Below are 27,532 nucleotides of genomic sequence, written 5' to 3'. Positions count from 1 at the left end.
AGCTCGACTGGGCAGCAGGAGCACACCCTGGAGCGTGGGAGCGGCTCCCTGCCGAGGGCAGGATCATGGACTCACTGTCCAGCCTGCCACGCCCAGCTTTACTGGTGGGGGTGATTTTGCTTTCGTATGGTGTGAGTGTTCGGGGAATTGGATTGGAAAGAGCTTTAAAAAGAAGAAAAAGATGACAAATTTGACAACATTGAGAAAATACCCCAAACCTGTCTCAGGTGTTATCCGTCTGGGACATCAGACCCCAGTGCGGAGGCGCTGGGGTCACTGGGTCAGCTGTGTTTCCTGGGAGGCTTACTGGGGGCAAGGTGACAAAATCAGGTGCCCTCTGTGTGCTGGGGGACAGGCGGTACCGAAGGAATTACTGATCTGAAAGAGGGGCAGGGCGAGCGCAGCAGGAACCGCGCGACTGCGTGGCGGACAGCCAGTGCCTCTGGGGATGGCTGGTTGTTGACTTTTGTTCCAAAAATGCCGTCGGGAATTGGTGCTGGTTTCCAGGCTTTTGTTAGTTGGGTGGGTGAAGTGGCCGTCAAGAAAATTCCTCCATTAGTGAAGAGGACAAAGTGAGCCGGGATCTGCGGTACGGGGATTCATTATTATTTTTAGCTTCCTTTCTTCAAATTGCTCAGTTTAAGTGAAAATAGTATAAAGACCCGCAATCTATGGTGGAAAAACTCACCCATTTAGCGCTTTGATGATCCAAACTGGGCTGAGCTCGGAAAGCCCTGAACAGGGGCTGCCGCTCGCCGCAAAGCGTTAATGCTGGCGTGAGGCGGCAACGTTCAGCTGTCAGCGGCCATGTGCGTTTCCTTTGCACGTGCTTTACCTTGCATCCTCGCGGTAAAATTTTAATTTCCTCCCTTTTCTGGAAAGGGAGGAGGAAGCATTGCGGCGGAGGGGCCCCTCTTCACCAGGTAGGTGTTTGTAAGTAGCTGCCTGCGTCCCTGCTGCGTGGGATGGATCGCAGGGAGTTTTTCTCTTTGAGGAATAATTTTGTCGACGGTGTTTGGTCTCGGGAACATGCTGGGCCAGAGCGAAGGTATGTGTGGGCAGCGCAGTGCTTTTCCGCTGGGAAGCATCGCTTTCCAGAGAGTTTATTAGGCACGGAACTAAATGAACAGGCTTACAGAGTTCCTAGAGCGGAGTGATTCGGTGTGAAGCGCTCATCCAGGGTGATGGACGCAAGCTCAGCTTAAGCGGAGTCTGAGCTCATCTCCAAATCCAGCCTTCGGCTCTTGTCACTGGGTTTTGAAGGGATTGTCAGGCTCGTCTCTGCTCACACCTTGGCCAGGGGCTACGTGGGAAACCGGAAAGCAAGATGGACTGGAGAGCAGGTAGAGTTTTGAAAAATCAAATTGCAAAGTGTTTTGTAGAAATGAACAGCTGAGACGATTTCAAAGAAGATTTGAAAGTGGAGTGTTGTTTGTTTGGTTGTTTTTTTTTCCTGTTACTTCCTCCTGGCTTTCTGGCTGTACAGCCGTGTCACCTGGGATACGGCTGTGGACAAAACCACAGAGAAATGTTTCCGTAAACGTGGAGCGCAGGCACCGTGCTTTGGTGTTGAGCAGGTTTTCCAGGCGTGCAAGGGCAGAAATGAGTCAGCTCCCAAGTTCTTACCTAACAAACCCCACCAGCCCCCCCTGGATTTGAATAACGCGAGGTGTGTGGCAGGAGAAGGGCGTTCAGGGTAAGGGCTGTCCCGAATCGTGCCGATGCCGCCCAGCGCACAGCTCGTGGAGGGACTGCTGGGGTGGGAACCGTCATGCTGCTGTTCGTTGGCCTCGGTGGTGGCTCTGGGGGTCAAAAGCAGGTTTCTGTTAACCCAAAAGGAGGCTTTTCAGATCTCGTTGAGAGAGATCTCCAAGCCTTTTCCGTTCTGGAAGCTTGTTCTTTTGTTTTCCAGCTATCCAAAGAGGAGGGAAATGAAGAAAAGACAGAAGATAATTTAACTACCTTGTTTCCTGGCCAAAAAAGAAGGATCTCTCATCTTGTCAAACAAGGAAATGTAAGTGCCGCTGTTAGGAGCAAAAGTTTAGATAATCTGAATCGAGGATTTTCTGTCCTGTTACAACACTGGAAGATGATGCAGCCCCAGGTTCAGGCAGTAGGATGTGAGTTGTTTGCACTGGAATCCATCTGTGTTGGATTTCTTTCCTCCCTTTTCTGATTTCTGAAAAATGTGGTTAGGCACCCATTACAAACGGCAGCAGAACGCTGATAAACTTTCATAAACCCAAGCTGCGGAACCGTAAATGGATTCTGCTCCTTGTGACTCGTTGGGATAGCTGGGGGCGTTCATTTTTCTACAGTATAGCTTCGTTCAATCAGATAAAAATTAGCTGGACGCAAGGTCGGTCTATCTGATGGTGCTTTTCTTTGAGATGTTCTCATTTTATTCTTTCTTTCTCATTGGGATTTGAATTCCTGTTTTGTCTGAGGGCTTAATGTGTTTCCCTCAGGTGCTGAGCACAGATTAGTCAGTTTTATGTTCCAGCAGGCTACGAGTGGAGACTGAAGCGCTGATTTGAGCTGGGTAGTCCAAATTAATTGTTCTTCCTCTCCTCTCTGCCTAGAAAAGGTTCCTTTGCTTTCAATAATTTGAAGCCCTGAGGTCAATACAATGCTTTTTATTTGCCTACATATCTTCAGCCAGTTCATGTGTTTTGATAAGGGTCCTTGCTTCCAGAGCAAAGAGATAAGAGACCGAAGCAAATGGGTTGGAAATTCATTAGCTCAAATATTTATTGTAAATAGGTGCCTTTTAGACAGGTACGAATCTTGAAATACGTTTTCTTCATGTGACAGCTGATCCCAAAACGCTTTCCAAAGACGTGAGCTCCAGCACAGCCATTGCACGGGCAAACAGAGCCGATCCGACGCGCTCGGCGGCAGCTGCCGCGCGCACGCGCCACGACGCGCGTTGCCTGGAGTCACTCGGCTCGGCACTGCTGCTGCTGCTGAGTCTGTTCAGGAGGTGCTGGGAGACCTGAACTGCTGCTGGTGCTTTGCCATGTCGCTCCAAGTCGAATATTTGCTCGGTCTTGCTTGTGATTTGTAGCTCAAGGACTGAGCAAGCAGAAGGGGAGGGAGCTGAGTTCCAGTTTAGCTGCCAGGGCCGAAGGAATTGAAGGTGAGGCAGAAAATGAGTGTCCTGTCCTCCTGGGAAGTCTGTAATTAGCATTTAATGGCTGACTGCACTGTCCAGAAGCTGGTGTCAGCATCAGAGAGCAGGAATGAAGGAGGTGCCGGCTTGCCCCCCATTTGCGGTCTCAGAAACACTGCGTTGCCCTCGGGCTGTGCGAGTGCACCCTTCTCTGAAGACAGTTCAGGAGGGAAGGCTTGTTTCTCAGATTGCCAAGGTTTCGTACTACTGCTTCTCTTGTGCTTATGCTGCTAGAAAACTTCTCTCTTTGCTGACATCATTTCTGGCACCTTTCCTGCAACCTGCATTTGGACATCAAAGAAAATGCGTGTGTAACTTGTTTGAGCCGGTAATGGCTGAAGCAGAAAAATGCCTCCAGAAGCAGGCAGGCGCAGAGCCGGTTTAAAATTCAGACCTCAATTTCTGTAATGCTCTAATCCCAGAAATACATATACGTGAGACTTCAAAGTAGTTACAGGAACTAGAGACCTCAAACAAGGCTGCCGAGAGGTGGGGAGCTGCTGTCATGCAAGGGTAGGTGGCACTGGTTCTTCAGCATGGAGAGTGCTGTAAAACTCAGCATCGCGTAGCAAACGGAGAGTGGTTGGGCACTTTTTCGTTGCAATATAAACTAAAGAAGCAGACAAGAGCCCAGAAGTGCATTAGGCACGGCGGTGGGGAGCATTGTGCCATTAAACAAGCAGTTCAGATACCACCGACCAATTTAGGAACGTGCCAGAGCACTGGGAGGCCTTGTCTATGGGTGAATCATTAATGTATTTTTTTTTAGTGGATGATTAAATATTTTGTTCTGGAGGATGGTTGGGATCTTCTCTCAAAACCCTGTCTTTGCTAACAGAGAGGGGCTGAGGAAGAGAGCCCTTTCTTGGGTGAAGGGAAGCCAGAGTGTGGCGATTGAGCAGGCGAGCGTGCTGGCTATCAAACTTTTTGTCTGCGCAGGCGGAGGTCCCGAGCAAGCCCGTCGTCCGGCCGTACCGTCCCCCCACGGCTCAGGAGGTCTGTTACCAGAGGATCCAGCTGGCTCAGCAGCAGGCGGCACAGCTGGCTGTGGCCGTTCAAAAGGCCTCTCTTTCTTTGCCAGGAGAAAAGAAGAGGATTGCTCACGTGCCAAATGTTGCCCTTGCCGCGGCAGCCAAACAAAGTAAGCCAGCGGTGTTATTTTTGAGTGCTGTCCTGTCCTCCCACCTGCTAAAGGACACTGCCTTCTGTTTAATCTTCTCCCGAGCAGATGTGAAACTATCAGGAGATGCGTAGCGTTGGCTATGACCTGAATCTGTGCTGATAGCGACCCGTGGAAGGTCCTTCTCCTGAGAAACTCCATCCTGTTCTGAAAAGCAACAGACTAGACTTATAGCCCCGTTGCCCCCGTCTGTCTTACTTCATCCTGTTCTTTTACCACTCCCTCCTTGGAGTGTGTTTGCTCCTCATTCGTCTTCCATTCCAGCCTTCAGAGGTGACAGAACAGGAGAGAAGTGCTAATTAGTGCTCCTTGGTATCCCTTTGTAGTTGGAAGGACTCAGAGCTGACGTGATGGGCAGTTGTGGCTGACAGGGTTACCTCTTTAAGCTCTGCTGACTCAGTTACCCCAAAACAAACAGAAAATGAGGCACGAAGGTTCCTTCATCCTTGCCTGGAAGGTGGTCAAATTACCCAATTTATATCCCTTGGGAGGCTTCCATTCCAAAAAATCACAACTTGCAGCTTTGGCCTTTTATAGTAAGTTCATCTGACAACTTGAAGCCCGGTGGTAGGTTTTTTATCTAAATATGTTTTCTGTTTCTTGCAGGCCTCATGAGTAGTAAAACAACTGCTGCTGGCAGGAGTGTCACACCTTCCAATGACTCCGAAGTGCCCACCGTTTCTCTGAAGGCTTGCACCTTAGCTGGAATGGCTTCAAAGACCACCAGCACCGTCGTGCCGAAGAGGATAGCGCACGTTCCCTCCTTACAGGTAAGAGAAATGGGATTTCTTCCTGGTTGTTCCCCGTTGAGGGCAGTGTGTTTAACCATGCTGCTCCAAACGTGGCGCTCTCTGAAGAGCGGTGTTTTGATGAGGTTGATTAAATGGGTTTGTTTCTTCCTGTGGTTTTCCTCGACAGCATTGTATAAAAAATTAAACACTTGAGGGGCAGGAGCTTAAAAGATAGAAATACTTAAGTGCTGCTCTGATCTGTTGGAATATTGATCGCTCATCTTCAGTTTGAGTCTTCTGGTGTGCTGTCTGGCTAGGGGTGTAGCGGTTTGTGTCAGGGACCTGGAGCCTCTCGCGTGCCACGACGGGATTAATGCCCTTCCTGGGCTTTGTGGGCCGTGCTGAGGAAGGTGGTTATGAATAATGTCCCATAAAGTTAAAAAGTGCTCATTTAAACTTCATGCTGCGTTAATATTTGGGGGAAAACTATCTTTATTTATTTTTTTTTTCCTCCTGGGATACCTGCCTAGCTTTTGGCTACTTTGGCTATGAATTCCTCAGCAAAGAAGTCCTTCCCTTCCCCATGAGCACTGGGGAACATGGTACCCCTCAGAAAATTCAGAATCGAGTTCCTCACATAACGGTGTGTGGATGGCAAGGAATGTGGTTAGTGCCAGGACTTGATGAAAGATATTGTAGAATGGTTTGGGTGGGAAGGGCCCTGTAAAGCCCACCCAGCCCAACCCCCCTGCCAGGAGCAGGGACATCTCCAACCGGATCAGGTTGCTCACAGCCCCGGCCAACCTGGCCTGGAACGTTTCCAGGGATGGGGCATCCACCGCCTCTCTGGGCAACCTGGGACAGTGCTCCACCACCCTCAGTGTAAAAATTTTTCCCTAATATCTGATCTAAATCTGCCTTCCTCTGTTTTGAAACCATCACCCCTCGTCCTGTCACACCAGGCCCTGCTGAAGAGTCTCTCCCCACCTTTCCTGCAGCCCCCTTTGGGCACTGGGAGGCTGCTCTATGGTCTCCCTGGAGAACACATAACTTGAAGCTGGAAGATGACAGAAATGACTGAAAGGATGAAATATTTACCAGTGTTAGAGGTGCTTAAGGAAATCATATTAGAGGCTGAGAAAAAAAATGTGTGTGGAGTGAAAAGAACCAAATCCCCTTGAATGGGGCATCAAAGTGGGAGTCTCTTGAGGAAAATGAGTGCTCTTCCCATTGAGACAGGACCAGTTTGCTCCCCTTTGAGCATGCTTGTATATTTTGTAGAGCTCTTTGGTACAGCTTGCGGCAGATGGTTTGGGTGATGGATATCTCTTGAGTGTGGTGGAGAAAGCCTGACAACACAATTGGGTGCTTTAGAGGTGAACATGTGGTTTCCTCTCCAAAAAAGAGGCAAATTGTGTTGATTTGGCAGATAAACTGGTGTTAAATGGAAAAGTGCAGTGGTAGGTCGTAACTCAGTCCAACGTGCATAAAGATGTCATTCAATTTGAGGGAGAAATCCTTTCAGGAGCATCATGGTTGGCATTAAAAAGGGAAGGAATCTCACAGAAAGTGTGATGGTTTAGCTGGCTGCCAGCCTGGCAGGAGCGGGCCTCTGGTTCTCTTGTCACAGCCAGGGTACAGAAAGAAAACCACGTCTGCCGCGCACGTAACCGGTGCGGTCCTCACGTCTCTGAGCGTGGTGCTCAGTGCCGTGCTAATCTTGAATCTCCTAACGGAAATGTCATCGTTTTCGTGGTCTGGAATGCTTGGGTTTGGAAATACAGCGTTGTGGCGGAGGCCACTGGGAGTCCTTGGCTGCTGGATGAGTTGCGTAACGAAACGCGGTTGTTTTTTGGAGTAATTCAAATCCTGAAGGTGGCACGAAAGCTCCAAGTGGTGTTTTTAGGATGAAAAATGATGCGTGTTGTGTTTAACTTTGGGCAGATTTTCAGAAAGGAAGTCATGCCACTATTAATAACGCGGCAGGAAATCCGAGAGTCTCGAAGCAACAAACTTTAAACCCTGAATAGCCTTTCTGTCTCTCTCTGTCTCACCTCTAGAGCGCCAGCTTACAGAGGCCTGTTATTCCCACAGAATTTGGTGCTAAAGTCCCAACAAACATTCGTCAAAGATATCTCAACCTCTTCATTGATGAGTGCCTGAAGTTCTGCTCCTCCTCCCAGGAAGCCTTTGACAAGGTTTGTACTCAAGCTTCTTATCAATAAACTCTGCAGCAGAGAATGGCATCCTCTGCCTTGGCAAAACCTCCTAAAATTGCAGCAAACCCAGAAAATTGTCCTGTCCACATAGAATTCTGTAGAGAAACTGGTTTTAAATAATCCCAGACTGGACAGCAGTGGAGGTTTCCAGTAGGAAATCAGATCTTTCCCTTCATTCGGAAAGCACGTGCCATCTTCTTAATAACCCCAGAAGAGGGACGTAGGGAAATGTGCATCATGGTCAAGCTGGATACAATTTTATTTTAATTTTTTTTTTTGGTTTTGCTCTGGTACAGCAGCAAAACACCTCCTGGAATCTAAGTGTTCAGCAGAGGTAAGAGTTTGAGAGAGATGTAATTGATAAAACTTGCTGCTTGTGACTTGTGAGGCTTTTGAGGAGCCTTGTAGCAGTAGGGAATGATACAGTAAGATTTCCAAAGCAGAGTTGACAAAGTAATGTGTTTTATTGGAAAAATTTGGCCGTTAATGTTAGTTGGGTAAATACAGGATGTTGTGCGGTGTGTTTTGTAACCAAAGCAGATGCCACGAGGATTTCTTTGTGGGATTTCACCTTCAGATCTCCCTAGGGAGAACGTTCCCGTTGCATCCAAGGAGTGGCCATTTGCCAAACTTACTTTTCTTGCCAGTTAAGATCTTGCTCTGCCAACGAAGTGGGGAAACCAGCTTTTCCCAGGGAGTTCCAGAACGGCTTTGTTAACCTGTCAGGGAAGGTTTCACATGAAAATGCTTCTTCCAGCACTTTGCTTAAAATATATATATATTTTGTTCTCTTAGTCACATAATCAGACTCCAGAAGTGGTATATATTTGTGCCACGCTCCACTCTACTACTTGATTCCTTGACAGGCAATTTTATTTGCTATCCTACTTGAATTCTGTATTTTAAGAGCCAAACATTTCTTTCCTCCAAAAGCAGCAGTGGCAAGAGAGTGCGTAGTAACGAATTGCGTTGTTTGCAGGCTCTGTCAGAAGAGAAGGTGGCTTACGAACGTAGCACCAGTCGCAACATCTACCTGAACGTGGCAGTGAACACCCTAAAGAAGCTCCGAAGCCTAGTGCCCAATTCCCCGTCCAGTACGAACAGTACGTACCACGTTTGTGGTTTAATAATCGGAGCCCTGCTTGGATTAGAAGCCGTGGAGAGGAGCTTGTTTGAAAAGACAGACCCATTTCTCAGAAGCATTATGGTGAAAGGCAAACAACTCCAGTTAGCTTTTTATAGCCTGGCAAGCTTTAATGGGCCTTCAAGAGGCAAGTCCTGCAATGCTTTGTTGGCTGTCTGAACCTAAATGGAGATAATGCCACATGGATTTTTTTTTTTTAGCACAAGTTCTTTAAAATGAAAAGCCCCGCTAATGGAGTAACTTTCACATGATGCCTTCAAAGTGATAGACTCGTCCATCACCGCAGAAATCTGTTACACACATTAAGCTTCAAGAGAGAAACGAAGAGGGTTAAGACATTTCATTATTGGCTCTCGAGAGGGTACATTAAACAATCAATTTGTGCTGTTCTTTTGAATTTTTTTTTTTCCTGGTCTCTTCCCTTTCTCCCCTCTGTCTTCATTACCTTCGTGGCCATTAGTCAGAGCGGCTGAACTTGGGAGGCTGGTCTTTAGGAGAGGGCTGCTGGTTAATGATGAGGAAAAAGCACCTGTCTGCCATTATCCGATGTGCTGAGCGTATTCTAGAGCTCTGAAGCTCCTTTCTGAAAGAAATTGAAAGATTCAGTGTGGGAGTCTGGTCTGCAGGGAGCTGCCAACCAAGCTGCTCGCTGTGAGTGGGTGATCCTGTCACCGAAATCACACAAGTGGGTCGAGCTGCTTCTGCGCTTGGTCCTCTCTTGCTTTTGGTCAGCAGGAGGACTTGCTGCGCAGGGTGAGCAAGTAGAGCTACCAGAGTTTCCAGGGAAACTGTACAACTCTCCTTGCTGCCATTAAAAAAAAAAAAAGTTGCTGTGGAGTGAAAATGCCAGGCCACCACCTCACATGTGCCAATTTTGGGAGCAGAGGAGGAATTCAAGGGGATAAATGCAGTCCTCCTCGTGCCAATGGGTGGTGCCCCAAGCTCTAGGACTGAAGTCGCTTTCTGTTACTCAGCTGGGTGCCTGATCTCTGTCCTGTTTTGCTTCTTCCCTCTTCTCCCTGCAGAGACAAGTAACAAGAAAGTGGTGTCCCATGAAGCTGTGCTGGGAGGAAAGCTCGCTGCTAAGACAAGCTTTACTCTAAACCGGTCAGGGAGCTTGAGAGCGGAGGATTTAACAGGTAAGACCCCGCTCCTGCGAGGCCGGAACCTGTAAATTATAGCTGGGACTGGGGAAGAACAGGATCTTGCTGGTGCAGGCAGTGGTGTGATTTCTCTGTGGGCTGGTGTTACGAGTTGTTACCTCGCTGCAGCGACAGCGCTGCGGAGTCACTCGGTGAATGGTACGCCGCTCTGATCAGCGCCTTCCTTGCGTTGGGTTGATGCTCACTTGATGTGGTCCGCGTGGCTTTGATGTTCCATCACTAACCGTTCAGAGCTGCCTCTTGTGTTTTGGATTTTACTGACTTTTGGGCTTTTACTTCTGGATTTCGCTTTAACTTTCTTGCCCTGAAGCAGTGCTTTACAATGTGCCTGTCAGATTAGAAGGCAAACTTACAAATAACTCCCATCTGCTCCGCAGGGCTGATTTTTGCCTTCACAAATGTCATAGTAAGGTCATATCGTAGCCAAAGGATTGTGCCACAAGCGTTATTCGTGTTGGCTATGGGTATTTTGATTGCCCAGAGATGCAGGCAAATGGTTGAGGAGATCAGAGAAGAGACGGGGAGGCCATGGAGCAGAAGGAATCGACGTGGAGAAAGCTTGAAAGGGCCCGTACAGCTCAGCTGAGCAACATCAAAGGGTACGCAGCGATATTGGGAGGGTTTAACGTAGCGGCGAAAGGAGAGATATTGAGCAGAGTGCAGGAAGTTATAATTACGCTGTGAAACGAACGAGCAGCTTGAAATCAACAGCAGAAGAAACCTGGTAATTAATTTTTTCGCTGGCTGTGGGCGGCCGTTGGGGGTATTTTTTGGGCTGTGTTAGAAATCACCAGTGAAAGCGTTTAAAACATTAAAATGGGAGAAGTCTCACCTGGGTAACAAAAGACCTGCTGGGTCCTTTGGAGTAATTCTGTTTCAGTGGTGTTTTCCAGACTTAACACTGTTGTTGAAGAGGTTAAAAATCAAGTTGTGACCCAGTGTCCAGATCTTGAAAAATACTGCCCCAACACCTATTTCCCTGTCAATTCCAAACCAAGGCAGGGGGAGCGAGTTCAAAACAGCGGGAATCCCTGCCAGGAGGCTTGGTAAAGCAAAAAAGGGTGAGAGAAACGGCCCCTACTTAAGTGATCTGGCTTCACCGTTGTCTTTGTGTGCAGGAGCCGCCTTGTACCGGCGCCTGAAGGAATATCTCATGACCGAGGAGCAGCTGAAGGAAAACGGTTACCCAATGCCTCACCCGGAGAAGCCTGGCCGCGCCGTCCTCTTCACTGTGGAGGAGAAGAAAACAAGTGACTGTAAGCTCTGCTGGCTCTTTCATTCTGCAGGGTTTGCTAGATACGTTACAACTGGAGACGCCTGTCTTGCTTGCAGCTGGTCTTTGTGCACGGAGATGTTCTTGGTCTCGGTGTGGAGCCGTTTGCTCCTGTTGTGATGGGTCCCCTTGGCTGTGAGCTCTGTCTCTGCGGGCCAGCCGGTCGCGGAGGAGAGGAGGAGGCTGCAGAAGTTCGCTGCCTTTCTAGAAATGAGTTCCTTCAGCTTGCTTGGCACGAGAATGTTACTCTTGACGCAAGGTTTATTGTTTGTGGCACGTGGGGCAGTGAGGCTGAGTGAGGTTTCTGATTGCTGCCGAGAAATTAGGAATTGGTGGGGTTGCCTTCGGCCGCCCCCTGCAAGGGCGCGTGTTTTGAACTTGCTTCAGCGCAGGTTTTGACTCCAAGCTCGTCACACTTGGTGTTGTGAGGGAAACGGTTGGAGAGAGGCTCCCATTGAGCATCTGATGATGCTCCGCTCTTCCAGGGGAAGGGTTTTTTGGTGTCTTTCTGCATATGAACTGCTATTTCAATGGGACATGGACTGACACTGGGCCAGACTGGTTTTGCAGTGGGTCATGCCTTGCTGGTTTGGGTTGCAGTTTGCTGTCAAGAGGTCAAGTAGTTCCCAAAAGTCCTTTTTGCAACCGGACAAAATGATCCCCCAGCTTTCCTCAGGATAGGGTGGAGTCCTCCTCTGTCTGAAGTTTCTGAACTTTGGTCGCAGAGCAGTGGTGCAGCGGGGATAAAACACGTATTTAGGAGATATTTTGAAGTGTCTCACCACGCTCCTCTGAGCATCTCTCCAGAGAGACCTTGCTGAAGTGCGTTCAGCGCTCATCCATATTAACACCTTGTGTCTACATTTGTCCTGCGGTTGCTGAAGCAACGTGCACCAAAGCTCTCTTGCATTGACACCATCAAGTACTGCATTTCTCAGAGCCCTGTTCTCCGGTTAACCGGCCGGCTCCGTGATCCAGTTCTGAGATCGTGTTCCTGGTTCTGTTTCTGTAGTTTCCTCCAGATGTTGCAGGATCTTTGAATTTGTTCTTATTTAACTAAAGCTGTCGCTAGTCTGTTAATGCTGTGGCCGTGGTCGGTGGAGAGAAATGGTCTAGACCTCTTCTAGAGAGCTAGAAATGGTCTAGACCGGTGTTCTGCAGAGCTAGCAATGTGCTAGCAGCTTAAATGTTCACACTGGAACTCGGGGAACTGGGTGCAGATCAGAAGCGTGACAGTCAACTCCTTTACTGTGTTTTTTTGCGTCTCCCTTCTCTGAATTGCGGGCAGTACACGCGCAGGTGACAGGAGAGGGAAGTCCGTAACTGCCCGCTCGGTGAGCCAGGCTGTAAGCGTTCCTGGTTTTAGATGCTGGAGAATCCTTAAGATGTCCAAAGAATGATTTATTTATCCCGTTTCTTAAAATAACTGTCTTAGAGCACAACAGAATTTGCTGTGGATGGAGAAACAGTGCAGCAGATGTTGATGCAGACTGTTGGAGCTGATGTTGTGCACCAAAACCAAGAGGGAGTCTTACATTTGCCTCTGAGGAGTGCTACAGGACGGCATTTTCAGAGGGATTGCTGCGTCTTTACGGGAGTTTGAAACATTTGGAATCCTTTTTGACAGGAAAAGTTCCTTCATTAGTGTGTGGGGCTCGAATGATTCTGATTTACTTGTGCTCTGGCCACATTTAACAAGGGAAGGATTCCCAGTGACCTGACTCTTGCTTCTCTCTTCTCTTAAAGCCTCCTGCAGGATTTGCTGTCGCTGCGGCACCGAGTACATGGTCTCAGCCTCCGGAAACTGCATCCGCAAAGAGGAGTGCGTGCATCACTGGGGCAGGCTGCGCAAGCAGAGAGGTACAGCTCTTCCGAGAGCTCGGTCGCACGCTAGCTGTGCTCTGGCTCTGAACGCAGAGTCCACCTCGGGTTTGAGTTGCTGTGGAACATTTTTGGGGCTTGTCACCGTCCCAGGTTGGGACAGTTCCTGGTTTTGTCACTGGGTGGCTCTGCTGCTGCTGAAATAGTCTCGCAAAGAGCTGCTTTGTAGTGGTATGGTCCCAAAAATGTGACCCTGGGGCTGGAGCAGTTTAAAAACAGGAAAAGGAAAAACAAACCTTCCCGTGCCTTTTGAAAAAAAAAAAAAAACAGTCTGTTTAGGAGGTGGAGTTGGAAGCACTAGATATCTGTCGCTGCCCAGGAGAGCTTGCTGGTCTTGGTTGAATTTATTTGCAGCAAGACACTAACCTAGTTAGAGCTCCGCTGTGGTTTTCCATCAATGCATCCAGGTGGCTTCTGGAGTTTGTCTGGCTGTGTGTGAGAGACTTAGGCTCTTCAGATTGCTGCGTGTGAACCCATACTTATTTTTCCCTTTTGTTTAACCTGTTACTGTTGCTGTGCTCACCCAGGATATCTCTGCACGTGAGTTTAGGTCTCTTGTTAACGGGACTGTTCTCTTGACTCTTATCTCTTGCTCTTGCAGTGCCGGGTGGATGGGAAACTCATTACAGCTGCTGCTCAGGAGCTGTGGGCTCACCGGGCTGCCAGGTTGCTAAAGTAAGTTATTGAGCAACACCTTTTTATTCTCAATGACACTTCTCCTCTGCGTATGGCACTGATGGCTGCGTCCTCGTTGCTTGAGCCTTTAGAAGAACGGTGGCTTCCCTCAAGGGGGGAAAACAAGTACTTCTGCAATATCTTTTGCTACGCAAAGGTGCAAAATTCAGCGTTTGGCAGGAAGGAGGAGGCTCAGCTGCCTGGAGTGAGGTGGTTTCGTTTGTTCTAAGCAAATGCCGACGGATGAAGCTGCCCAGCAAAAGCTGAGATACAGGGAAACAGCGTTAGGGAAACATTGAAGAAGTGAGAAATAAGGAATTTATTTTTTAAGGAGCAATCTCAGGGCCTTGACAACAGTGTGCCAAATTTTTTTTCCCATTTTTGCCTTTCCCAGATGCCTGTGCTAAGGCAACTTTCTGCTTTTCTTAGTTTTCCATTTACTGCATGCGCTTTGTTGTATTAAGGGGAGGAACCTTCCCAAGGAGCCTGTTGTCACCTATAAATATTACTTCTCTTGAGGAGGGAGGGGAGGAAGGGATCCCAGCACTAGAAAGCAGAATGAAAAACCTCTCCAGGAGTGGAGTTTTGGCACTCTGATAGAGCTGAACGCTTTCTGGGATACCTTTGCGCAGGTAAGCTGGAGCTAGGAAGTGAATTCTGGGACAAAGGTCAAGACAGACAACATTTCCTTGTTGAAATAGGAAGAATTGTTGGTATGGGCATCCTAAAAGCTGCCCTGCACAGCCTGAAGCAGGGATGGGATCGGGCAGGCTGCTCCTTCTCCTCTTTCCTGTGAAATTAGGATCACTTTTTAATCAGCATTCCCGAAAACATCCAGCAGGGAAGCCGTGAGAAATCGATTGGGCTATAAAAACATGACTTTTCTGCATGTTTTTGCGTGGCTGTTGTAGACCATAAAACCTCATGGACTTTTAAGAGCCGTACAGTCTCTCTAATAGCCTCTTACTCAATGAAGCTTGCTGCTGGCGCTCCGGGGCTCAGGCATCCTTTCGCATCAGCCTCCCTGTCATCGGGCTGCTACAGATCACCGTGCTCTGGCTTTCCTGGTTTTCTCAGTATCCTATTTCGCAGCATCCTGTGGTGGATTTAAGGTCGGAGCCCACAGCCTGCTCACAGTGAGAGGGTGCAGGGAGATATGGAGATGTTTGGGCTGCTGGGGAGCATGGTACCTTTCAGCTTTGGAGGAGGGCGTTGGAAACAGCAGATATTTGTCCTGAGAAATTGTTCTGAGTAGCCAGATCCGTTAGAAAAGCATGTCCGTTGTCTTTTCCTTCCAAATACCTCAGAGATGTCTGAATTGTGCTGCAGTTAGCCGGTGTGGCAGGAGATGGCAGAACGGAGCCGTGCTCCTGCCAACCGCTCCCCAGGAGCGGAGGAGTCTGGAGCTGCTGCTCTTTGTGATAACCCAGTCTACTTCTTTCCCTGGCCTGCAAAACAGAAGCGACTTCCCTGCCCTCCTCTCTGCAAGGAAGAATTGGACAGTTGTAGAAAAACAGCAATTTTATTTTTTTTTCTCTTCACTGCCCAGTTCTGTTGTATTACAGAGGGAGGGAAGGGAGCAAGCTGCAAAGGAGAAACATTTCCTCTCTGTTGGCCAGGTAATCTGCTCTGCCTGTTTCTTTAGCAAAACAGATTTGTGGGCATAGATGCAGAATGGAGAAGTGTGGCCTCTTGCTCCAGGGAAGCGCTGAGGAATGCAGCCTCTGAGCAGTGCTGGCTTTGGGTACAGGGAGAGACTGGACTCAGTGTTGGCCCAGCTCCTCTTTCACTTCAAAGGATGCTGTTCTCTGCGCTCTGACTGTGCCTCCAGTAACAACTTGTTCAGGAAAACGTGCAAACCCTTGCTTTGGTTATCCCTCTGCACACAGGTTTCAGCTTTACAAGTGCTTCAGTTCCTCAGAATCATGGAATCACAGAAGGGTTTGGGTTGGAAGGGACCTGTAAAGCCCACCCAGTCCAACCCCCCTGCCAGGAGCAGGGACATCTCCAACCAGATCAGGTTGCTCAGAGCCCCGGCCAACCTGGCCTGGAACGTTTCCAGGGATGGGGCATCCACCACCTCTCTGGGCAACCTGGGCCAGTGCTCCACCACCCTCAGTGTAAAAATTTTTTTCCTAATATCCAATCTGAATCTGCCTCCCTCTACTTTGAAACCATCACCCCTCGTCCTGTCACACCAGGCCCTGCTGAAGAGTCTCTCCCCACCTTTCCTGCAGCCCCCTTTGGGCACTGGGAGCCGCTCTCGGGTCTCCCCGGAGCCTCCTCTTCTCCAGGCTGAACAGCCCCAGCTCTCTCAGCCTGGCCTCACAGCAGAGATGCTCCAGCCCTCTCATCATCTGCGTGGCCTCCTCTGGACCCTCTCCAACTGGTCCATGTCCTTCTGATGTTGGGGGCTCCAGAGCTGGATGCAGCACTGCAGGGGGGTCTCACCAGAGCAGAGGGGCAGAATCCCCTCCCTCGCCCTGCTGCCCACGCTGCTGGGGGTGCAGCCCAGGATGCCGTCGGCTTTCTGGGCTGCAAGGGTGCATTGCCGGCTCACGTTGAGCCTCTTGTTCACCAGCACCCCCAAGTCCTTCTCCTCAGGGCTGCTCTCCATCCATTCTCTGCCCAGCCTGGATTTGTGCCTGGGATTGCCCTGACCCAGGTGCAGGACCTTGCACTTGGCCTGGCTGAACTTCATGAGGTTTGCATGGCCCCACCTCTCCAGCCTGTCCAGGTCCCTCTGGATGGATCCCTCCCCTCCAGCGTGTCGATGGCACTGGTGCTGTTAGTGAACTTGCTGAGGGTGCACTCTATCCCACTGCCCATGTCATCTCCCCAACCTTTCTATCCTGAGACAAGCAAGCGCAGTTTGATCCCTTGTAGGGTGGGATCTGTGAGAAGCACGACGGAGGCGGCTGCATGCACACTGCTGTGGTTTAATGCAAATACATTGACGTTCAGGAACAGACAAAACTTAAAAACACCCAGCTGGGCGAGAGCGTCACCCCGGGCGTGGTGCAGCTGTTGAATTTGACCTAAACCCATGCTCAGTGGGCAAAAGGGCAGTCGCTACCTCGCCTTGCCCTCGGGGATGTTCCCGCTTCCCCACTGGCGCAGTGGTGCGGGTAACCGTGTCTGTGCCGTCATCCCGCTCCAAGCTCCCTCTGCAGAGAAGGCTTTCAGGCTGCCCAAGGCGGGTGGGATCCGTGGCTGCGGAGGAGAGGAGGCGGGAGTGCCTGTTGCAGCAGCGCCTTTGTCTTGCGTTGGCTTAAGCCACTCCTGAAGTCACTCCTCGAGTTTTCCTGCTAGCGCAGGGGCCTCTTCTAGGGTCAACAAAATCCAGCACAGAGCTTTAGCTGAGGATACGGAGGGGTGGTTGGAAATGCTCTCTACTGGAGCGCTGGTAGGCAGGAGCTCCTATTTGTCTGCGAACTCTCTGGTTTTGGAATACAGTGGCTTTTATTTTTCTGCACACATTGACACTTTCTGGTGCTTTGTTACACCAGTTTCTCGTGCTGTCTATGCTCACGCTCCAGTGGGGATGTCTGGGATTAGCATCCTGCACCCGGACGCGTCTTGGCCGCAAGCTAAACCAGGAGCAGCAGCTGGAGTTAGATCACTGTGACCCTTTCTGAGTAATTCTGCGCTGAATGGGAAGCTGAAAGCTGCTTGTCCCTAGGTGTGTGATGCGTTGCTCCCGTGTGAGCTGTCAATACGATGCCACAAGCCCTGATCTGGCTTTGGAATTGGGGTTGCACATGTTTGCAACTACGGTGAACTTCTCAGACTGACAGATAGGCAAAACTTATTCCCCATTAAATTTAGAAATGATGTTAAAAATGCTTTTTGTTTAAGTAGGAGGTTCTGTCGATGTGGACTTTTTGGATTCTTGATCCTGCCATCAACAGTTGTCCTTTTCTTTTTGCCTTTAAGCAACATGTCCACGATGGGCGGAAGGAGAGCCTTGATGGCTTTGTGAAGACTTTTGAGAAGTTGCCTACGACCGATGGCTACCCTGGAATCTACGCGTTAGACTGTGAAATGGTGAGTCCCTGATGGCTTTTTGAGGAAGGCTGAGGGTGCGATACAAGCGGCTGAAGGAAAACTGTTTCCCTACCATCTTCTTCCCCTTCTGTCGTAGAATCATAGAATCACATGGTTGGATGGGACCTATAAGATCATCTAGTCCAACCGTCTTCCCACTACCATTGCTGCCACAGCTACTAAACCATATCCTGTAGCTTCTCATCAAGCCGCCTCTTGAACACTGCCAGGGACGGAGACTCCACCACTCCCTGGGCAGGCCGTTCCAGTGCCTTACCACTCTTTGGGAGAAAAAGTTTTTCCTCAAGTCCAATCTAAACCTCCTCTGGTACAACTTGTGGCCATTTCCTCGGGTCCTGCTTGTTGCCTGGAAGAAGAGGCCAAACCCCGGCTCATCACAACCTGCCTTCAGGAAGCTATAGAGTGCAATGAGGTCTCCCCTGAGCCTCCTCTTCTCCAGACTAAACAATCCCAACTCTCTCAGCTGCTCCTCATAAGACTTGTGCTCCAGACCCCTCACCAGCTTTGTTGCCCTTCTCTGGACACGTTCCAGGGCTTCAATGTCTTTCTTGTAGTGAGGGGCCCAAAACTGAACACAAGTACTCAAGGTGCGGCCTCACCAGTGCCGAATACAGGGGGATGATTACCTCCCTGCTCCTGCTGGCCACACTATTTCTAATGCAGGCCAGGATGCCGTTGGCCCTCTTGGCCACCTGGGCACACTGTCGGCTCATGTTCAGCTGAGCATCAACCAACACCCCCAGGTCCCTTTCCTCTTCACAGTCCTCCAGCCACTCAGCTCCGAGCCTATAGCGCTGCATGGGGTTATTGTGGCCAAAGTGCAGGACCCGACACTTGGCCTTGTTGAACCTCATGCCATTCAGCTCAGCCCAGCGATCCAGCCTATCCAGATCCCTCTGAAGGGCCTCCCTACCCTCAGGCAGATCAACACCGCCACTCAACTTGGTGTCATCTGCAAACTTACTGAGGGTACACTCAATCCCCTCGTCTAGGTCATCAATAAAGATATTGAACAAGATGGGCCCAAGTACCCAAGTACTGTCTTGTACATTTAAATTAGCTGTCATTAATTAGTTGCGTGCTTCATTTGGGGACCACATGCTGTAGCTGGTTGGCTGATACTGAGCAGCGTTTGCTGGCTGTGCTACGCTAGACGTGCTGCGTTCTGGGAGCTGCAGCGCTTCGGTGAACAGCTCCGTTGTTACCGTGCTGTGGTTGGCGTGCGCTCGTCTTCATGTCTGCTCTGTTGCTTGCAGTGCTACACCAAGCAAGGATTGGAGCTAACGAGAGTAACTGTGATCAACTCTGACCTGAAAGTGGTGTACGACACCTTTGTCAAACCAGACACCAAGGTGGTGGACTACAACACCAGGTAAGGGTGGTCCCCCTCGGGTCAGAGGTCTGTGCTCAGCATGAGGAGCTTAGGAGCTCTTGTTGAAACTCCGATGCCCACCGCTTCCTCATGGCTGAGACGCTTTGGGTCTTGAGGCGTTCCTTTAGTGAAGGACATCCTCCTTTCTGCTCTTGCTCTGCAGGTTCTCAGGTGTGACAGAAGAGGACCTGGAGAACACTAGTATCACCCTGCGCGATGTCCAAGCCGTCCTACTGAACATGTTCAGTGCAGACACCATATTGATAGGGCACAGCTTGGAAAGCGACTTATTTGCACTAAAGGTAACTTGCGTGTCTTGCGTTTCCATCTCTCTCTGGTTCTCTCCCACTTGCAAGTGTTTCTTTCCAAGAACCAGGAGGACACAGTCTCTGTCTTGTCTCTGAGCTGTCTGCGGTTGAAGAGCGAGGGGAGTGGGTCCTGTGCATCACTCATGGTGTCACCCCAGCTTTTAGCGGCTGCTGCTGCCCAGGGTGACAGACCTCTCAAGAGGGGCTGGTTGGAAGGACCAGCCTGGTCTGGAGATAACGCTCATGGTTTCTCTTTGAGTGTTAAAGTGCCTGATTTCTCTGAGTGAGGGTCTCTGCCCGGTTTGCTGAGATTTGTGGGGTTGCGTTGACCAAGCTGGTTTGACCTTCATCTCTGTCGTTCCCTGTCCGTCCCGCGTCAGTCTCGCCTGCGCATCTCTTGGCCATCCCTGCTCTCCTGCGAGGGTGGACTGTCCTCTCCCCTTGCACCCTGAACGTAGATCCCTGGGGGCTTGTCCAGCATCACCAGGAAAGTGCATGGCAGGCAGGAGCTGAGTCTTTAGGCTGTGAACTTCCTCCAGCCGTTCTTTACCGTGCAGCTTCTTTGCCGAAGCAGCTGTGGCTGCCAGCTCACGGCGGCAGTTTGGAAGCAGGAGGTTTTAATGCCTGCAGAGCGCTTTACCTCTCCGTGGCACCCTTCATCCCAGCCTTTCATCATCATCATCAAAAAATTATTTACAGTTTCATCACCACGAGATGACAGTGTTGGCCTCTTAGAGCTGTGATTTTCTCTTGGCATCGCAGCCGCTGCCAAGAGAACGAAGCCGAGAGCGATAGAGCAGCGTGTGTCAGGCCGTAACGTCTGAGGGCTGCGGCAGTAACGCTGACATCTCGCTAATGGATGATAGCACTTCCATTTTGATTTAAAGCTATATTATCCCGTTTCCTCCATCTTCCTCATCTACATAATTAATTATCGCTGCGCCTGGGCGGGTGCCAGACCTGGCTGTGGTCTAGCAGAGGTTATCCATAACGCTGGCGGTTTTATTCTCCAAAGAGGGTAGCAGGTTGTTGCTGTTGAACTGCAGCTGTTCGCAGGCGTTTACGGAGCTGGGAAGCTGTTAATGGCGAAGTTACAGACTGTCACGCAACATCAGCCGGTGCCTGGGAAGAGTGGAGGCAGATGAGGGGACCGGATTATTGGGGGCAGCTTTTGTCGAGGCTTGCAGAGCCGTCTTCTGGCCAGGCGTGTGGGTTTATCTCTTAGACCTTGCCTTTTCCTCCTGTGCTCATGATGTGGAGCTGCCTTCACGTTCCTGTAGCTCTCGGTGAACGTGTGTTCTTGGCAATTCTTATTCCCAGCAGCACGAGATCTCCGTGTCCCACCTCATCCTTGCTAAGCCGGTTACAAACTTCCTGTTGACTCATTGCTGACAGGCTGAAGGTTTTCAGGTTGGTTGCCACCTTGAAGGTCAGGCCTTTTCTGTAGGAGCAGCGCGATGTATGATGGCTTAGGTACAGTTTTGACTTGCACATCCTTGGCACTTCAGTTGAGAAGCAGTTGAAAGACTGTTGCGAGCTTTGTGGGGTCGGCTGGTTCCTCGGCTTCGTTTTCCCTTGGGAAAGACGCTCTGAGGTATGCCAGCTTCTCCAGGCCAGGGTGTTACGGGTTGAGTTACACAAACTGGATCAGCACGGAATTCCTGCTGCTGCGAACGTGCAGTTAGGCTGGGCTTTGAGGGCAGGCATGCCAGCAGAGCACTGGGAAGCCCGGATGCACGCGCCCTTTACGGGGAAGTCATCTTTGCTTCACCCAGAGCCTCTTGCAAGACTGGTTGGGTTGGCACTTGGCGATAGCATTACGTCGAGTCTGAGAGGCTGACCAGGAGATTGCTCTAGCCTGGTTAATCCTGAGGAGTGTCCGTCCCTGTGGGAGAGGGAAAATAAGTGTGTTTCTTTCCTGCTTCCTCCCTCCAGCTCATCCACGGCACCGTGGTGGACACCGCGATCGTCTTTCCCCACCGGCTGGGTTTGCCTTACAAACGGGCTCTCCGGACACTGATGGCAGACTACCTCAAGCGCATCATCCAGGACAACGGTGAGCCCAGGGAGGAGCTGCGAGCGAGGGTCTCGTCTCCCATCCCACCTGGCTGTGGGCTCCCTCTGCTTGTCTTCCTCTGCTCTCCCCAAGCCCCACCCTCTTCCTCCTGATCTCTTTTTTCCTGCGGTAGCTGTGAATGGGCCAGCAGCGCTTGCCTCTTCCCTCCGTGCTAAGTGGGGAGCAGAGAAGCCGTGTGGGAAGGCAGAGGCCGCTCTGCCAAGGCCACGGCATGCCCTCCCTTCTCTCCCTACCAAACTGAGGTTGACCTTTCTGTTTGAAGCACAGCAGGCTCCTTCCCGTCTTCCTTGAGTGCGTTGTAAATGTCCAGCGAGGGAAACTGGAGGCCTTTCTGATCAGCTGCTCCACAGCCTGAGGGCCTGCGGTTGAGCAGAGCTTCAGCCTTCATTTAAACAAGGGAAGGGGGGCAGGCTGGAGAGCAGCGCGGGCTGAGGGGGTAACTGCTGTCCTTGTCTTTCTGTCCCCAGTGGAAGGCCACGACTCCAGCGAGGACGCCAGAGCCTGCATGGAGCTGATGGTCTGGAAGATCAAAGAAGACGCTAAAGTGAAACGATGACTTGCGCTTTCTCTCTCTCCCTCCTCTTCCTCCTCCACCTCTTTGAAGCAGTGCAATAAACGCTCAGAGTAACACTGTCCACCTGTACGCGGCAGCATGCTACCCCGGACTCCCCGTGCGCTCGCAAGTATCTATGGGACTGCAGGAACTGCTGCTGGCACGGCCGAACGCCACCGGCTCGCTGCTCGCAGGGCCCTGGCTCCGGGAAGTGGCTCTCAGATCCTCTTGACGTCGCCGGAGGAATATTCTGTGGTACGACGATTGCCTCGGAGGCATGGCAAGGTGGTTTTGAGTAGCAGAGAGAACTCCTTGGTTGCCAGGAGAAGCTTTTTAGAGGTAGGTTGGATACGTGCAGAAGGATCTTGCTGGTTCAGTTAAAGGTAGATATTTTTATTTTATTTTTTTTTTCCCAAATGTAACTTAAATCGCCTCTGTACTCCAAAGCTGTGTTTGGAGATGGGGGAAAAGGGAAGAAAGCTGGGCAGGAAGCTGGGAAGTGAGTGAATTGTGTAGCTGGTAAGCGAGGGATGAGGAGAACCGAGGCTTGGGCCGTCTGGGAGGAGATCCTGGTGCAGACCGGCTGGGGAGGAGAAAGCCGGAGCTGTAGAGCTGGGAGAGAGAGAGAGGCCGTCTGCGAGAGCAGGGGTCGGTGATCTCTCCAGCGAGGGCCGGCATCCTGGTTCTGCAACAGCTGCAGAAGCCACAAGTGTCAGACCTCGCCCAGAGCTCCGGGAGCCGTGTGTGTCGCAGCGAGGCAAGGGACGGCGGGACTGGGACAAACTGGGCTCCCAGAGCCAAGCAGCAGCTTGCAGCCTGCCGGGGGAGGACAGAGGTAAAAGCAGGCGGCGTGTACGGCTTAGGATGAGCTGTCCCAACCCGGAGCTTCCAGCACGGCTCCGGCGAGCTTGTGAGGAGCGGTGAAGGTTTTGAGGGGCTCCTAGGTGCAGCAACGATGGCACCTAACGTGGCCCCCAGCAGGCTGCCGGACCCCCCACCCGTCTGTCCCTGAGAGCAGGGACGATGCAGGCAGGAGCAAAAGCAATAGGTACAAATAATTCTTTTAAACTCGTTTACGTGGTGGGTGTTTCGGGAAGACGTGAGCCCTGGGAGGCTCCGCCTGTCCCGCTGCTGGCCTTGGAGGCAGGGATGTGGCTTTCAGCGCCTGCCAGGCTCTCCTGGGGCCGCCAGATTTGGAAAGGCTCCTGCTCTTGCCAAACCCTTCTGCATTTCCTCTGGCGAGCAGTGGCACAGGCTCCCAGCCTGGTCGTTACCCCGAATTCCAGGCTGTGCGGCTCCCCGCCGCTCCCGCAGTAGGGCACAGCGCATCCTGCTCTCCTCGCAGCCTTGGCCAAGCGTCACAGCCGCCTCCTTCCCTGCCCTGCAGCTTCCACGTGAAGCAGCTTGGGGCCACCTTGTCCTGTGCCCCTCTCCCGTCGCCCGCGGGGAACAACGCTGTTCCTGCCCGGGCCGCGGGAGAGACGGAGACAAAGCTCAATGCTTCCCAGCCAGGGAAGGAAGCTTTTTTTCCCCGCTTCCGCCTCTTTCCCTTCTTTATCCCTGTTTTTATCCTCACCCCCGGCTGCGGCGACGGAGCAAACCTGGATCTATCAGGTTTTAAAGCCGCCTCTTGCTTCCCGGTTCCCCCGCTGCTCGACGGGTGGTCCCAGCTCTTCGGAGCAGCTGCCTTCCCTGGAAAATCCGTGGTGTTTCGAACGTGGAGCCAGTGCGCTGGTGTCCTGCTGGGGAGCTGCTTGCTGGGCTTATTCCCACCGCCTGCGCTTGGGGAAGGCAGAGCGTGGCCGCAGGGCGCGTTCCTCCCACCAGACTGGGGGACCTCGGCCCCTTTCCCCACAATTCAGCTGAAACCCCCTAAAATTGAGGCATTTGGAGCGGGGGCCGCGTGGGGGGAGGTTGGTCAGCGGGGACGTGGACTGCTCCCACCCGCGCTTGCGGCGCGGGTCAGAGCAAGCATGGGACCCCCTGGCACCGTACCGCTGTAAAACCGGAGGTTTGGGGTTGCTGAGAGGTTTTTGGGTTGTACATAACCATTGTAACCTGTCACTTTTTGTAACTGTTTTTAATAAAAGGGTGTTGATTAGACGCACGCTCCTGAGTCTGGCTCTGCTCTGCCTGCGGCTGATCAGGGCCGACGGGTGCCGGAGCCGTTGCTGCGGCGGGGAGAGCCTCGGGCCGGCTTCCCCGGATCATCCCTTCACCCGGCACCCGCTGTTATTTCCTCCGCAACCTCGCAAGGTGACCCTGCAGCGGGGCAGGTTCCCGTTCCTCGCCCCTCCGTCCCGGAGCTGGGGCAGGAATGCAAGATCGATCTCACAGGTGGGGCAGGGATGCCAGCGCCAAGCGGAAGAGCTGACGCAGCACGGAGGAAGAGGTGAAGGTAAAAAGTTCAAATAAAAAAATCCCGGGCTGTTAGCTGACCTCACTGGCAATGTGTTTTATTTCACGTGCCGGTGATGGCTCGGCCGTGGCAGCGGTTGCTCAGGATGCTGTCAAAGTCACAGCTGAGCTGCGTTCTCTGCTCCAGCTCTGCCGTTGCCCTCCCAGGGTGCCGTCCCTGTGGGATGTTTTTGGTTTTTTTTTTTTTTTTTTTGGAGCCTGGAGGGTGGAAAGGACCCTCTGAGTCTCCTCCGAGTCAAAAGCTGAAGCGGGTGGGATTTTGAGGGTGGCGAGAGCCCTGGTCCCCCGTGGGCACTCGTCACCCAGCGCCGGCGGTGCGGACAGACGGACGCTGGTGCTGCAGGTGCGTGTTCAGCTCCGGGTTTGGAGGCCCCTCAATTCCCGGGGACACTGCCGGAGCCGGGGCATCGCCAACAGAAACCGCGGCAAGGGGCTTCTGTGTTCTCCGAGCCCTGTGTCCCTTCGGGGTGGCTTCACCTCCCACCCACAGTGCAGCCCCGGGGGTCGCCGCTGCCTGTGCCCTGGCTGCTGCCTCGGCTTTGGGGTGCTGCAGCTGAATTTGGGGAGCAGAGAGACCCCCTCGAGCCGTAATCCCAGTCCCTTTCTTCCCAAAACCCAGCTGGGGAGGCCAGACCAGCAGAGCCAGCTCCCTGGGGGTGAGCTGAAATTCTGGGGAGGTGAGTGAAGCAAAGGAGCTTGCTGGAAAAAAAAAAAAAACAAAACTCAATTTCCACCGCAGCTCAGAGGTTTGGTCCCTGTCCCCGCACGCCGCGTGCCCGTATCGATCTGCGGAAACAGCCGCCAGCTCCCATCCCAGCCCCAGCGCTTTCCCAGTGAATCGGTGCCACTGGGCTGGCCGCGTCCTCGGAGCTGTCACCCACGCAGCCACCCGCTGCGTCCCTGCTGCCGTTGTCGGAGCTTGTCCGGTGCAAGGGCGCAGGGAGCAGGGTCCGTGCGCTGCTCTTGCCTCCACTGCGTGGGTCCCAGTTGGGCACCTGGGGGTCGTTACATGTCCCTTTTCCACCCTGAGACCCGGCAGCTCATCACAGGCAACCCTGCGTTTGCTGCCAGGGTTTGTGCCTCATCCTGCAGCGTTGTCTCCTGGCGAGGAAGACAGGCAGGAACGTTCCTCACGTGGTGACATCGGCGCGGCGAGGGCCTTTCTGCCACCACCGATGGGGACAGGGACCTTGTGACAGCCCCCGTGCTTCTCCTCGCTCCGGCCTTTCGCTTGGCTGGAGCCGGGTCAATCCAGACATGGGATCCCTAAATCCGGAGCAGGGTGAGGTGGGCGACACTGGTGTCGCAGGGACCCAGCTCCGCCTGCACCCTCCGGCCGCCAGTGAGAGAGGGGAACTGGCCAGACTGGGGAGCAGGAGCTGGCGGTGGGTGAGAAACCCAGTCCCCACCAGTGACCAACGCTGTCCCCTCCCCAGCGCTGTCCCCCGGCCCAGGGGGGCCAGGAGCAGAGGAGGAGGAAGAGGAGGGCGCGGGTGCCGACTGGGTGTGCAGGTTTTGGGGTGAGCTTTTGGGGTGTTGGGTGCTGAGGGCGTCGCTCACCCCTTCCCACCGCCCGTCCTTCGCACACCGGCGGCCCCCGCCATCGCGTCTGCTGCGGCTGAGCCAGGACCAAAGTTTGGGGCGCTAACGGGACCCGGGGAGCTTGAGGCCGAGGGCTGCGCGTGGGGCTGCTCCCAGCCTGGGAAACAACTCCTGGCTGGCGGGGAAGCATTTCTAAGTTATGATTATTATTATTTTCTCTGAACAAACGGGGCTTTGTGGCTGCTCGGCCGCTCGGAACGGGGCACCTGGAGCTCCTGGGTCCACGAGCACAGGTGAAAAACCGGGCTCGGAGGTTTAACTCTTCCCTGCGAGCGCAGGAGGCCGCGCGCAGGACCTGGCCGGTGCGGGGTCTTCTGCCGCGACGGTCACGGCGGCGCCCGGACGAGCATCCTCTGCCCCGGCATCGGGGCTGTGCGCGGCCTCCCGGCACTCGTTTAATTGCACAGGATGGGGGGGTTCAGCTCATTGCAGAGGGCGATTGATTGGGAAAAGTGTCATCTTTGCCCGTTGCCGGGGTGACCTCGGCCCTTCTCCGCCGGCTTTATCGGTTCCCGGGTGCTCAAAGCCACATGTCCCCGCAGGGACGACGCTAGGGTGGGATGTAGAAACCCCCCTCCTTCCTCCGGATCTGGCCCCGCTGCTGCCGGAAGCAGCAAGCAGCTGCGAAAATTGGGGGGGACGTGGAGGTTTGGGGCCTGGGCACGTCCCTGCTGCGCCCAAGCGGCCACTGACCCATCCCGGCGGTGCCACCTTCGTCCGAGGGTCTTTGCGGAGCTCCGGCACTGCACGTGCATCGGCGGATGAGGGCCAAAACGTCGAATTTCCTCATGGATGCCGCTCCAGGTGCAGGCGTCGGCCCTGCGGGCGCTGCCAGGGATCACCGCGGTGGTGGAGGAGCCGCCGGGGGAGAGCAGGCGCGACGGGCAGGTGATGGGCTCGCGGAGCGGGGCGGGAGAAACCCCGCTTGTGTTCGGAGAGCGGGGTTGGGTTGATGTGAATGGTCAAGAGGCTGCGAAAATGCAAAAGGTCGCTGCCGGTGGGGTCGGCCGGATGCCACCATGGCCCAGGACGGAGGCTCCCGCTTCCCGCTGAGCCGAACCCCTCTCTGCAGCCGCCGGGTGTTATTCTGAATTGGCACGTGGCGCCCGCCGCCACCTTTGGGCGAGGATTTACGAGGGCGCGCGTGGCCTCGTCTCGCAGCAGCAGCCCCTTGGGCGAGGATTCTTCTCCAGATTCTTCAGGAAGCGAGGAGCGGGATGCGCCCCCCGATCCGCCCCCACCGCCGTGGGTCGGGTGCTGGCCGGCATCGCTCAGCACCGCGTGGGGACGCACCGCGGCCGCGTCCCTTCTGGACCCCGAGTGAGTTGTTCGTGGCCGCGCAGTAAACGCTTTATGGATTGTGGGGCCAGCGCTTGGTTCATCGTCCTGGGTTTCTGCGGTTAATTGCAGCAAGCGGTTAAGGTAATGACGGCTAACGAAGGACCACTGTGGCGGGGCCTCTCTGTGCTCCCCAGTGAAACCAGTTCAGCCCTGGCCGCAGCTCAACGCCCCTGGGGATGCCCGTGGCCACCCATTGCCTTCGACCCCAGTTCGGGACCACCCGCCTCACGCCCAAGACGATGGCGGGGACGCCGCGGCCACACCGTCGTGTCCCCATCCCCTGGCAGATCCCACGGGAACGGCTCCTGCCGCAGCAGCTGGGGGTTATTCTGCACCGGGCCGTGCCAAGACGATA

At 52.9% G+C, this 27,532-nt stretch overlaps 1 protein-coding gene across 2 annotated transcripts in view; it reads left to right on the top strand.

The window, feature by feature from the left end:
• The window catches only part of REXO1 (RNA exonuclease 1 homolog), a 38,998-nt gene extending 15,079 nt beyond the window's left edge, over positions 1 to 23,919 (top strand). For both annotated transcript variants that reach the window (XM_086767056.1, XM_086767057.1), the window contains exons 3-16: positions 1,913 to 2,014; positions 4,112 to 4,313; positions 4,959 to 5,122; positions 7,144 to 7,281; positions 8,282 to 8,405; positions 9,472 to 9,585; positions 10,728 to 10,865; positions 12,629 to 12,742; positions 13,365 to 13,438; positions 17,375 to 17,485; positions 18,763 to 18,878; positions 19,042 to 19,180; positions 21,122 to 21,242; positions 21,731 to 23,919. In XM_086767056.1, the coding sequence (XP_086623182.1) occupies positions 1,913 to 2,014; positions 4,112 to 4,313; positions 4,959 to 5,122; positions 7,144 to 7,281; positions 8,282 to 8,405; positions 9,472 to 9,585; positions 10,728 to 10,865; positions 12,629 to 12,742; positions 13,365 to 13,438; positions 17,375 to 17,485; positions 18,763 to 18,878; positions 19,042 to 19,180; positions 21,122 to 21,242; positions 21,731 to 21,819 (1,746 nt within the window). In that variant the 3' untranslated portion in view covers positions 21,820 to 23,919. The remainder of the gene's footprint in view (positions 1 to 1,912; positions 2,015 to 4,111; positions 4,314 to 4,958; positions 5,123 to 7,143; positions 7,282 to 8,281; positions 8,406 to 9,471; positions 9,586 to 10,727; positions 10,866 to 12,628; positions 12,743 to 13,364; positions 13,439 to 17,374; positions 17,486 to 18,762; positions 18,879 to 19,041; positions 19,181 to 21,121; positions 21,243 to 21,730) is intronic.
• The last annotated feature ends 3,613 nt before the right edge of the window (positions 23,920 to 27,532 follow it).

The sequence above is a fragment of the Chlamydotis macqueenii genome, chromosome 26, assembly GCF_036417535.1.
Source record: "Chlamydotis macqueenii isolate bChlMac1 chromosome 26, bChlMac1.mat, whole genome shotgun sequence".
In the NCBI taxonomy this organism is placed as follows: domain Eukaryota; kingdom Metazoa; phylum Chordata; class Aves; order Otidiformes; family Otididae; genus Chlamydotis; species Chlamydotis macqueenii.
Note: the sequence above shows the minus strand (reverse complement) of the source record. Positions and strands in the feature narration are given on the sequence as shown.